Below are 13262 nucleotides of genomic sequence, written 5' to 3' on the forward strand. Positions count from 1 at the left end.
GAATAAAAACGAAACATCAGAAGTAAAAACTATTTTAAAAGCAGGAAAAAAACTCCTCTCTTTTTGAGAAAAAATGCTTCCTAGCTATTTAATTCTAGAAAACAATTTCTGTTATTTTACTCTAATGTTGATGGTTTCTTCTGTTCTCAATTTTGCCAGCTTCTCGTGTTCTCGCAAAAATATAAGATGTTAGATTTCGCAAAATTCAGCAACTTGTAGCTCCACTTAAACATTTAAAGGCTAATAAATTAATAAATTTATACTTCGTGAATAAACTGTAATTTAAATTAAACACAAAACAACTTTATGTGTAATCCAAATTGTACATAACTCATATCTATGCTTCTAAACAAATAGAAGCTCACATTTGTACTACTTTTATAGTTTACAAAGTGCTTTTTATATACATTCTCTCATTTTCTATTCAAGACAGACATGTGAGATATTATTCTTATTCCACAGATGGAAATAGACCCAGACGTTATTCAGTGCTTTAACCACTATACAATGTAGCCCTGAGATTTTAGATCTGCAAAGGGTTTTAATAATGCAAATATCACATATATTTCAATTTTTGTCACCATTTTCAAGTTTCCATTTTCTTAACAAAAGAAAACAATGAAAAAAGTTTTCCACAATCTAATAATAAAAATGGGAAATATTATATAGACAGTTGTATAATAACGCAATGAGTGAGATCTACTAGAAGCAAAGTCAACTTTGAAAGTACTATATTTTTATCTATATACAGGGCACCAGTATCAGAACCACATTTAGATGAGGTTTTTTTTTCTATTTTAGAGAAAATAATGCAGGACACTCCTGTTGCCTCCAAGTCTAACGTACATATACATATACATATGTGTGGTAGGGTGTGTAGGTGGCCAAGAAGGATGCAGAGAAACACTTTGTCAGATTTGGAGTTACAGAGCCTCTGATTCTCCCAGCTTAGGCCTACAGGGACTTGACAATTTGTTCGGTCATGTCTCATCTTTAGTAATAAACTTATTTTTCTTTCCACATCCCCCTTACTTCCTAAATACCCTGTACCATTCAGACTAGAAATTCCAATAGGTAGCCTTTCTTTCTGAATTATCTTCCCTACTGTATAATTTGTTTCAGAATTTTCCCTTCCTATTTCTAAATCTTGAACACATTTCTTTATAGTAGATGAGGGAGCTATAGCTTATATTCACTGCCAGAAAAGGGTCAGTTCCAGCATTAATTTCGCAGCAAAAAGCTGAGGAAAGGTGAACAGCGAGGAGAACAATGGTAAGTGGCAGAGCAGATACACCTGACCCCAAGAGCTGCACTGCACTTCTCCACTATCTGACCTCACCCTTCTGTCACTGCTCTGCCAAATTAAAGAGGAAAATTCTCGCTGGTAGTGGGTTCAAAGCAGACCAGTATATTTAAATCACTGGTTCAATTAATCACTCTTTTTGATGTAATAATGTTTTTATTGCATCTGAGGACATTTTCAATAAACACCTTGAGTTTGAGGCCTTGGCTTAGGTAATCCTTTTGCAGTAGAAATCAGATTTCTCTGGCACAACTCCATTGCCAGCAATGGGATTTATCAAAACTACAAATGCCAGCACATTGAATATTTCAATACTGTACTCAATTGCTCATATCTAAATATTTCAGCTATGAAAAAAAACAAATGTAAATGCTTAATATATAATACAAATCAACAGATTCTTCACAGAAGAAAACAATGAAAGACTAATTTTCTACAACATGTCACCTGTTCATTAGTTCTTCAATACTATTACTTAGGTTATTTCAAGAATAATAAAATTTATGCACCACTACCCATGTTTTCTCAACATTTTTTATCTAAGTTCTAAAGGGCATAAACAAAGATGACTATAGTCAGAATTATTTCTATAAACCTTTGATATTTCTTTTGTTGTGCATCTTACAATAACAAAGGTATGGAGACAAGGACAAGTGTACATTTAAGTCATTAGTGGTTACATGAATTTTGCTTCCATGGCTAGTTGCTTATACGGGTCTTGAAAATGACAAGATAAAATAATCAAGTTTCATAAGTTCATCTATGCCCTGTGAACTTGAGTCCACTCACAGCATAACCCGATTCAGTCACTATTTATTAGTTTTAAAAAATGTTTCTTAAAAGCTGCAAACCACACTGTATTACACATTTCTGAATCATGAGGGGAGAAACTGTGACACAGTTCTCTCATGCCATTGACTCTTTTGGAGGGAAAAGTTCTGCAATAAAATAAGAGTTCCCAAACTCTTTTTTTTAAAAGCTTGAATTGTGTTCTAAGACTGACCTTCATTCTATAGTCCCTTTCAGCCAAGGCACAGTCCCTGGTGCATCTTTTTGAGGTTTAGTTTCTGGGAAGTTTTCAGCAAACCTCTCTCGTGCTTTCTCCCAGTTCTTTTGGCTCTTGTTCTGGAGAAGGTGAACATCGTCAATGGAGGATGGTTTGCCCGTCCCCAAGCCTGCATGTGTTCGTCGGAGCTGAAGCTGGATCTGTTACCAGAAGTTGAGCAGAGGACTTACTGTAGAGTTTAAACACACTGAAACCTGCTGTGTCCAACGTGATACTTTTTAATTCTTTGATTTAGAAAAAGACTGATGCAAAAGAAAAACCTGTCAAATCCATCAAATACATACATGGAACTTAAACTCATTTTTCTACATTGCCTTCCCTGATTCTACAGAAAATGGAGTGCTCCTTAAATAGCAACCACCAAATTTCATTGAGATGCTATAGAATCTGTCATCCCACTCTAACCAGAAGTAAAGGCAATAGATGTATTTAAAGCTACTTTCCTAGCCTCATCTAAGTAAGTGAACAGGTAGGTTAAACGTTAAGAATCATAAAGAGAACTCGAATGTTTATTTTCATAAAAGGAGAGGAGGACTTCTCATTATTTTGAGAACCATTAAAAGCCACCAGTTACTGAGTGCCTAATATACGTCAGGCACCATGCTAGGGGCTTTATCTTCATGGCATCCCTAAAGAAACAGTTCTGGGGCCAGCACGGTGGTGTACTGGTTAAGTTCACACGCTCTGCTTCAGCGGCCCGAGGTTTGCAAGTTCGAATCCTGGGTGCGGACCTACGCACCGCTCATCACACCATGCTGTGGCAGCGTCCCACGTACAAAATAGAGGAAGATGGGCACAGATGTTAGCTCAGGGCTAATCTTCCTCAGCAGAAAGGAAGATTGGCAACGGACGTTGGCTCAGGGCCAATCTTCTTCACCAAAAAAAAAAAAAAAACCAACAACAAAAAACAGTTCTTATTATTCCCCATTTTTACATATGAAAACTCAAGTCCAAACCTGCCCTAAGTCACGCAGCTAGTGAGGGAGAGAGCACATATTCTAACCTAGGTCTGACCACAAACCCCATGTTCTTCCTGTATTACCTCAATGAAAACAAGAAAATTTACATTAAACTCACACTGATCCATCTACTATTTCTTTAGGTATCAAGTAATTATCAAAACAGTTCTTTAGTCATGTTAGTAAGGTTTTTGTAAAAGATAGTCTGAATCTCCAACGAACCACAGGACTGCAGAAGTAATTATTGTTTCCCAGACATTCTCTATTGCTTGTCACATGCTGATTCTTGACCCTAAAACAGATTCTCCAGCTAATACAGAATCTGCCTGTTTGTAAAGTAACACTGTGATTGTTCCTGCAGTATCTAGTACCAGGCATAGTAAGGAAGTCATTAAAATCAAATAAAAGATGCAGCAGACCTTTGGCTCAGGAAATAACATTTACTATCCTAGCTTTGATGAAGGAAAAAACTCTAAGAGGCTACCTAAAAGAAAATAAACAATTCATATATATATATCTGGTAATTGTGAATGCCACTGAGGTAGTAATCGTGTCTGGTTTTGCTTGCTTCTATTCTCCTAGCACTCAAGGCAATGCCTGACACATGGCAGGTACCCACTATATATATCTGCTGTAAGAACAAAGAATGAAAGAATACGCAAATCTTACCGGAGTTTTCATTCCTCCACCATCCTTCCCGAGACCCTCTCCTTTTTTCCAACCCATCTTCTCCAACATCTTCCGACCTTTGTTGCTATCAGTAATTTCACTTTAAAGAAAATTCAGACGATGGTTGATTTCTAAAAGACCATTTAGGTCACATTTATAATAAATTAATGAATTAAAAATAATTAGTACAACTACTTTAGAAAATTGTTTGGCATTACCTAATAAAGTTGAAGATACACAAATTCTACTCCTACATATACTACTTAACAGAAAAGCATGTACATGGTGCACCAAAAAGACATACAAGAATGTTTTTGCAGCAAATCTAATAATAACCACAAATCGGAAACAACCCAGATGTCCATCAATGGTAAAATGGATAAACTGTGGCATATTCATAGAAAAGAATATTATAAAGCAGTAAAAATAAAATATACCTAACAAAATAATGTTGGACAAAAAGAATACAGACACAAAATAAATACTGAATTATTCCATTTATTTAAAATTCAAAAATAAGTGAAATTAATCTGTTGCTGTTGGAAGTTAGGACAGTGGTTTTACCTTTGGGGAGGAGAGAGGAGTAACTATTAAGGGCGGTGGGGGGGCAGCCCCGTGGCTTAGCGGTTAAGTGCGTGCACTCTGATATTGGCGGCCCAGGTTCAGATCCTGGGCGTGCACCGATGCACCGCTTCTCCAGCCATGCTGAGGCGGCATCCCACAAACAACAACTAGAAGGATGTGCAACTATGACATACAACTATCTACTAGGGCTTTGGGGAGAAAAAGGGGGAAAAAAGGAGGCGGACTGGCAACAGATGTTAGCTCATGGCCGGTATTCCTCAGCAAAAAGAGGAGGATTGGCATGGATGTTAGCTCAGGGCTGATCTTCCTCACAAAAAAAAAAAAAAAAAAGAGGGAGCACTAGGAGGGTAGGTTTCCAGGGTTACTGATATTGTCTATTTCTTGACCAAGAAATGTTTTCTGTAATGTGTTAATCTTATGTATATCAGTGATACTGATACTGTTATTTGTGTACTTTTCTGTATATACGTTATACATCAATAAAAAAAGTTAAAATGAAACAAAACCTCTCATTCACTATTTGCATTTTGTTCTGTGATTTTACGTTCTGCTAATTTAAGGGTATTTTAATTTTATGTTCTATCACAGTGTATTTTCGGTGCTACAAAATACATTAAATTAGCTCTTCAACAACAATCAACCAAGCAATGTCAGACCAACGTGTTTCATTTCTTACTTATGCCTTCTAATTTACTCTAAAGCAATCTTCATATTCTCCAGCAATTACTTCAAAAATATTAAACTTCAAAAAGTATTTGACATGGGGCCAGCCCGGTGGCGCAAGCGGTTAAGTGCGCACGCTCCGCTGCGGCGGCCCGGGGTTCGCTGGTTCGGATCCCGGGCGCGCACCGACGCACTGATTGGCAAGTCATGCTGTGGCGGCGTCCCATATAAAGTGGAGGAAGATGGGCACAGACGTTAGCCCAGGGCCGTCTTCCTCAGCAAAAAAAAAAGAGGAGGATTGGCGGATGTTAGCACAGGGCTGATCTCCTCACAAAAAAAAAAAAAAAAATACAATGAAAAAAAGTATTTGACATGTTGCTTAGTATATCTAATTTATAATACTATATTTCATCAAATCTGACTCCATAAATTGTAAGATGCAACATCATTTTACGTACCAGAGAAAAAATTGCTGCCATGTGCAACTAACTGTAAAACTCTATCCATGTAGTGTATCTTAGAATCAATAAGATATGATATTTAATCAGAATTTTATAATTAGTTGTCAGTTCCATATGTAACATTTAAATTTTAACTAAACCTAGAATTTATATTGATAAAAAAAATGTAACCCCATATATGATTAAATGCAGAAATATGGTCATATTGTAGGCCTCAAAATTATACTTTTCATGTTTATCAATGCTACTTTACCAAGAAAAAAGAACTGAATCAAGAAAAATAGTATTTCAGTGTCAACAAGAACAAAAGTAGTCAGGTATTGAAATAATTACAAAAAATACCAGTCCATACCAACTTATAAGCCTAGCCTTCTCAATATCTAGTATATAAAAGTATGCTCACTCAATTGGGTGGCTAGAATGTTAGCTATGCATACATATGTGTGTTTGTATGTATATTCACATACATGCTCAGTAATTTTCTAGGGAAAATGGAATTCTAATATTAGAGGAAAATATAAATAGATTTGGTGTTTCCATCTTGTTCTGAACCATTGCTTTCAAGACTACCTAACAGAATATATAGCCCTGTAAGTCAGATTACCCTATGGATGTGATTACGGTACAAAGAATGTTTCAAACAACTAAGATTTAATACTTACGAATGAACTGATGCAGGGGCATCATCTCTTTGGAAAGTTCCTTCACTTCCAACCTGCTCCCTACGTTTTCCAGCTCTATCTTTATATTTTGGATTCTTCAATGCCTTTTCATCTTCGTAGTCTGTATTCTTTATAAACACAGAATATTCATTGAGGAAAACAAAGCTGATAAATAAAAATGTCATGTCTTTATATCTGCCTTATTTAGCAAATATGTTTCAATGTGGTCTCTATTAAACAATGAATTAAAACAAATCATGATATAAATTAGGACAATTACGTTATTGAATATGCTGTTTTTATTCTATCCCCTTTAAAATGTATTATTTCAAGTTGTACTACAACATAAATTGCATACAGAAGTTAATATAAATTGTATATAAACTGTAATATGTAATCATAAGAAGACAATATAGTGAAAATATAGTATATTTTGACTTAATGATGTGTACCCATATTCTCACATGAACTACCAGTATTCAAAGAAATATGTAGAACCCCTGGGGTTGGGAAAAAATCTATTTCTCCTTTTCTCTAAGGAACTGAACGTTCCAAAGGACCTAAAATAGTTTGATACTGTTCCTTGGAAGGGAAAAATGTAGAAAGTCCTTAAAAAATGGATAAAAAGCAAATACTCTTTTACCCTGGCACTAATAATAGCTTTCTGCTTCAATTCAGCTCCATTTATATGATTCATCAGTCCCTCAACAAATATTTACTGAGTAAAGTGGGAAGCTCCATGCTAGGTGACAGCATACAAAGACATTTATAATCCTAGAGGGCAAATACACAAAATCTTGAGCATGGTCCAGCAGACTGGTTCAACACTAAGGTGTACACGAGATGTGGCAGGAGCACAAAAGAGGCAGTCAATTCAGCATGGGGCTTCAGAGAAGGCTTCTCTTCCCGTTTGTTATTACTTGCTAATCTTTATATAAAAAGTATGACATTCATCCACAAAGATGCTAGGAACCACTGGAGCAATTCAAGGAAAGCACCACAGAAGTTTTTACTTAATTTTGCTTCTAAACAGAAAAGAAAAATATAGAACCACCAACCCTAATGGGTTTTCTCCCTAGAAGATACAAAAATTGAGTTAAAATTTTTGAGAAAACATTTTATTCTCTCTTTGTATATCTTCTATTTTCCTCCCAAATTAGGCCCTCGACATTTTTTATTATGATTTCTCTCCCTTAGTATAACAGTAACAACAAATAATACAGTTTTGCAGAATGTTATTTTGGCAGCATCTTTTCCCACATCTTCACAAAGAGTAAAAAGCACTGCACAAACATGCATAAGACCTAGATTCTACCTACACCTAGCTCTGTCATTTAGTAGCTGGGTGACCCTTAGTTTCTCAAATGTAAACTGGAAATATTAATTACCTTCCTGATTTACTTATAGGATTAAAAGGTAATATTTTTACAGCTTTATTAAGGTATAACTAACATACAATAAATTACACATAAAGTGTACAATTAGATACTTCTGAGATGTGTATACACCTATGAAACCATCACCATAATCAAGACAATAAATACATCCATCTCCCACAAAAGTATCCTCGTCCTTCTTTGGATTCCATCCCTCTAGACCCTCTCCCTGTGCATCCTTCCCTCTCCTGTATCCAGGCAACCACTGATCTTTCTGTCACGATATGTTAGTTTGTTTTCCTAGAATTTTATATAAATGAAAGTATACAGTATGTATTCTTTTTGTCTGGCTTCTTTCACTCAGCATAATTATTCTGAGATTTATCCATTTTGTAGCCGGTATCAATAGCTCATGCTTTTTTATTGCTAAATAGTATTTGATCATATAATCAAATATAGATATATACCATAGTCTGTTTATCCATTCACGATGGACAAGTGAGTTTTCTCCAGTTTCTGGCTATTAGAAAAAAAGCTGCTATGAACATTTGTTTACTAGTCTTTGTATGAATATATGCTGTCATTTCTCTTGTGTGAATACCTCAAAGGAGAATGGTGAATCATAAGGTAGGCGTACATCTAACTTTTAAAGAAACTACTAAACTATTTTCCAGAGCAATGGCACCATTTGACATTCTCACCAGCAGTGTATGCGAGTTCCAGTTCCTCCACATGCCCACCACTTGGCATGGTTACTCTTTTCAATTAGTTTTCATTTGCATTTCCCTAATGACTAATGATACTGAACATCTTTTCATGTGTTTATTTGCCATCAGTACACCTGCTTTGGTGATGTGTCTATTCAAGTCTTTTGCTCATTTTTTAACTGTTTTCTTATTGAGTTTTGAGAGTTCTTTATATATCCTAGATATAAGATATATGATTTTTATCAGGGAGATGATTTCCAAATATTTTTCACAGTCTGTGACTTATGTTTTCATTCTCTTAACAGTATCTTTGGAAGAACCAAAGTTTTGGAGAAATTGCAATTTATTAATTTGTTCTTTTATGGATTGTGCTTTTGGTGTTAGATACCTAAAAAATCTTTGCCTAATTTTTTTTGAAAGGTTTGCCTCTAGGTTTTAAATTTATACCTATGATACACTTTGAGTTCATTTTTATATATGTTACAAGGTGTGGATCAAAGTTCTTCTTTTGGTTTTTGCATATGGCTATCCAATTGTCCAGCACTATTTGCTGAAAAGACCATCCTATCTCCACCAAATTGCCTTCAAACCTTTGTTAAAAATCATACATTTACATATACAAACACACATATACATATACACATCTATCTGGGTCTATTTCTGCACTCATGATTCTGTTCCATACACCTATTTATTGATCTTTACGCCAATACTATAGTGTCTTAATTACTGTAGTTGATAATAAGTCTTGAAATCAGGCAATACTCGTCCTCCAACTATGTTCCTCACTGGTATCATTTCAATGCAAGTATTTTAAAAACAAGAAACACCTATTCAAATGCAGAGTATTATTATCATTTTTCTATGCCAACCTCAACAATTGTTGAGGTAAACAGTAAACAAGAGAAATTACATAAATCTCTAAATCATTCTAAATAGCTCTTTTTAAATATAAAATGGACTGTGCATATCTAAAGGCATTTTTACTTAAAACAACATGCACAGTTTAACACATGTAACAATATTTAACATCCTTACCTGCAAACCATATTTTACTCGTATTTTCTTTAATTCTTTTCTCCTTTCCAACTCTTTTTCCTCCTTACTTAGTGTTGGACCAACTAAAAGGAAAAAGTGAGTTTGGTTTTTAAAAAAAAAACCACTAAATTTGATAGATTTTATATAAAATCAATACTATTTAATAATAAAAAAAACTAACAATATTAGTATCCCATCTGCAGATTAACCAAAAGTTCAAATAAACATCAATAAATAAAAGGATCTTGAGTTGTGATGACGTCTTTTCAGCATTTTGGTAACTAAACCTACTTGGAAATTAACCAAAACCCAAAGATTATAGGAATGTTATAGTACAGATACCAAAAGGAACACTAAACATCTCAATTTTTCAATAAGATTATTGTAATAGAATCCCAAATGCAGAAATATTCTTAATTTACCAAAGGAACACAGGCATGTGCAAAAGAAAAATCACAGAACGGAAGATTCATGTTATCGTGTAATGTGTCATACTCATTTTCATAATCTAGTATCAGAAAACAAAAAATATACAATGACTATGTATAGTTGTATTTAGTATTTAGGGGAAAAACTGATATGTAAAAAATTAGTTCTTACTAGTTTAAAGCATCTACTCAAATTTTAAAAGCCTTAGATGAGTGGGCTTAAAGCAAGATAGCAACTCCTATGGTGTTCTTTATTATAGAAAAATATGGTATATACACAGATGACACATCAACATAAACTATAAGGAGGAAAGCAAACATCAACCAACATCTCTTAACACCTTGGCCTATTATTCTCTATGCTACTATTATATGACAGAGTTTAACCACGGATGACTTCTTCATATCAGTAAATAGATGTTAAAAGAAACCAATCTTGATTACAATTATGTCACAATTACTCTTTTGAAGGACATTTAGCCACCACTGCAGGGCTGCTTCAAAAGCCTACTAAACTGGATTAGCAAGAACAGGGTTGGCCGACCCCGTGGCTTAGCGGTTAAGTGCGTGCGCTCCGCTGCTGGCGACCCGGGTTTGGATCCCGGGCGTGCACCGACGCACCGCTTCTCCACCCGTGCTGAGGCCGCGTCCCACATACAGCAACTAGAAGGATGTGCAGCTATGACATACAACTATATACTGGGGCTTTGGGGGAAAAAAATAAATAAAATTATAAAAAAAAAAAAAAAAGAACAGGGCTAATGACTATCTTTCCTGTTCAAAAAGTAAGCTAATGCTATAATAGCACAGCTAAATTATTGCACAGAAGAATCAACTACAATCATCATCTACTAGCCCAGGTCTCTAATTTCAAATACATGCCATTTCTTAGTCTCATTTGATAATAATCACTGAAATATAATCACTGAAATATAAATGTATCTCAATACAGTCTTTTATCAATTAGATATGAAGCTGGAAGCTAACTGATACTTTTTTAGAACACTCTAGTGAATGAAAGAGAAAAGTTTACATGCCCACATGTAACAATATGTTCCACATACCAAAAGACTCATCTTTCTTATCAAGACGAAGGTGAGCTCTAACCTGCCCTGGTTCACAGCCGTCACAGGTATCACTGCCAGGGTGGATGTGGAAGGACAACACGGTCTCTCCAATTTTCACTTCATCTCCATGCTCAAGTACATAAGGGTCACACTTAGTTTTAGGCTAAAGGGGAAAAAATTACAAAACAGAAATCCCAGAGAGTTACATATGATTATTTTACATTTACTGTAACTACTGTCTGATTATAACAAAAAAAATTTGAGATGCTTCTCAGTGAGATAGATACTTATATGCAAACACAGCCACAAACTGCCACAACCTGAGGATGATCCATAATGTTCTACCAGTGGAGAGGAAGATAGCTCAACTGAGCAACTTATAATTTTTATATTATCAAAATCCACTAATCTCCCTATCTCCATGTCCAATCCTCTCAGAGAAATACCCAACCCAAACTTCAAATAATCTATTAACCAAAACGAATAATCATCATAGTCAAAAAGGTGAAGTGTAAAGGGGATAAGTGTATCTTATTTCCCCCTTTTCCTCTTCTTGTCTCTTGATAATTGTTTTATTTCATTTCTGAATCTTGTAGACTAAGAATAAGGCCTTCCTTCTCGTCTGTATCTTTCCTTATTAAGTGCCAAGCATTTTGCTACATGTTGGGGATAGAAGAGTCAACTGTATAGACATAACCCCTGCCTTCAAGGAGTTTCCACTTTAGCAACATTTCCATTAAAACAATTTTTTAAACAACACAAAATAAGATTGCTATAAGAATATTTACTTTGAATAGCTTTAAAACGCATTTATCTCTAAAAATGAGGCACAGATACATAATTAGAAGTCAAAACTCAACAGTCAAGTATCACTTATTATATACTTTTTTCAGCCCTTTCTGGGAACTCCTTTTCACATAACACATTTGGGCTTGAACACGGATCTAAACCAAATGATACATATAATAACTATGGCCTTCAAGAATAAAAAACCTCAGTTTTTAAAAATAATGTGCAAGTAATTAATTAATACAGTCACACTCACCTGAAGAATCTGTTTTCCATTAACAATTGTGCCATTCTGACTGCCTTGATCCACAAGGACATAACTTTGTAAGTCATGGTCAAAATAAATTTCTGCATGAAACTTAAAAAAAGAAACCAAGTAATTATAAAGTAGTATACTTTTTTTAACCATAAATAACAATTTCTCTATGATAGGATGCGGTGGACTTTAGTCACTGATAAATTTTTATTATTTTTAATACCTTTTTTCCTGAATACAGAAGTATTGTAACGCTTCTGGTAGAAATATGGAGGCTACAGAAGAAAAAGTCACCTATAATTGCACCTATAACTACCATTAATAATGTAGTACCCTGCCTTTTCTACTTTTGTAAGATAGCTGAGATAATACAATATATACAATTTGAAATTATTTTTTCACCTAATATAAATATTTGTCCATATCATTAAAAATTCTCAATACCAAAAGTTATTTGCAACACTCAAGGTCAGCTTCTCAGAGAAGTTTTCCAGTACTCAGGACTAATCACTCCTCCTTGCTCCACAGCACTTTGTTAGATAAAACTCACATTATATGAAGTCACTGCATATGTGAATGTCATTGTATTGCTTATAATTATTGCTTCCGTTTACATTTTTGCTTACCACTCAGTACACAATACAGTGCCTCACATATACTGGGCATGCACTCAACGCCTGTCTGTTTAACCGGATAAAGAGCTGCAGAAGTATTTAATTTAAAGTTTCATAAACAATGCACTGCTGGTGGGATGTAAACCAGTGCAGCTACTTCAGAGGGGCCTGGCAGTTCCTCAAAAGCTTAAACAGAGAGTCACCATATGACTCAACAATTCTCCTCCTGCGTACACATCAAGAGAAATTAAAACATACATCCAAACAAAAATTTGTACACAAATTTATAGCAGCATTATTCTTAAGAGGCAAAAAGTGGAATCAATTCAAATGTCCATCAATTGATGAAAAGATAAACAAAATGGAGTATATCCATACAATGGAATATTATTTGGCAACAAAAAGAAATGAAGTACTGATATATCCCACAACATGGATAAATCCTGAAGACATGCTAAGTGAAAAACCTAGTTACAAAAAACTACACATTATATGATTCCATTTCTATGAAATGTGCAGAAGAGGCAAATCCATAGAGACAGAAAGTAGACTGCTGACTGCCTGGGGCTGTGGGGGACGGGAGGAAACGGGGAATGAATACTATTGAGTATGATGTTTC

General features: G+C 34.9%; 1 protein-coding gene across 1 annotated transcript in view; it reads right to left on the reverse strand.

The window, feature by feature from the left end:
- Positions 1-281: 281 nt before the first annotated feature.
- Positions 282-13262, reverse strand: part of AGGF1 (angiogenic factor with G-patch and FHA domains 1) — a 29883-nt gene continuing 16902 nt past the window's right edge. Inside the window, exons 9-14 of the mRNA XM_087430142.1 lie at positions 12030-12131; positions 10982-11147; positions 9490-9572; positions 6369-6496; positions 3998-4097; positions 282-2509 (exon numbers count right to left, since the gene is read on the reverse strand). Coding sequence (XP_087286268.1) covers positions 2309-2509; positions 3998-4097; positions 6369-6496; positions 9490-9572; positions 10982-11147; positions 12030-12131 — 780 coding nt within the window. The 3' untranslated portion in view covers positions 282-2308. The remainder of the gene's footprint in view (positions 2510-3997; positions 4098-6368; positions 6497-9489; positions 9573-10981; positions 11148-12029; positions 12132-13262) is intronic.

This window comes from Ceratotherium simum, chromosome 4, assembly GCF_057802395.1.
Source record: "Ceratotherium simum simum isolate JZ-2026a chromosome 4, ASM5780239v1, whole genome shotgun sequence".
NCBI lineage: Eukaryota > Metazoa > Chordata > Mammalia > Perissodactyla > Rhinocerotidae > Ceratotherium > Ceratotherium simum.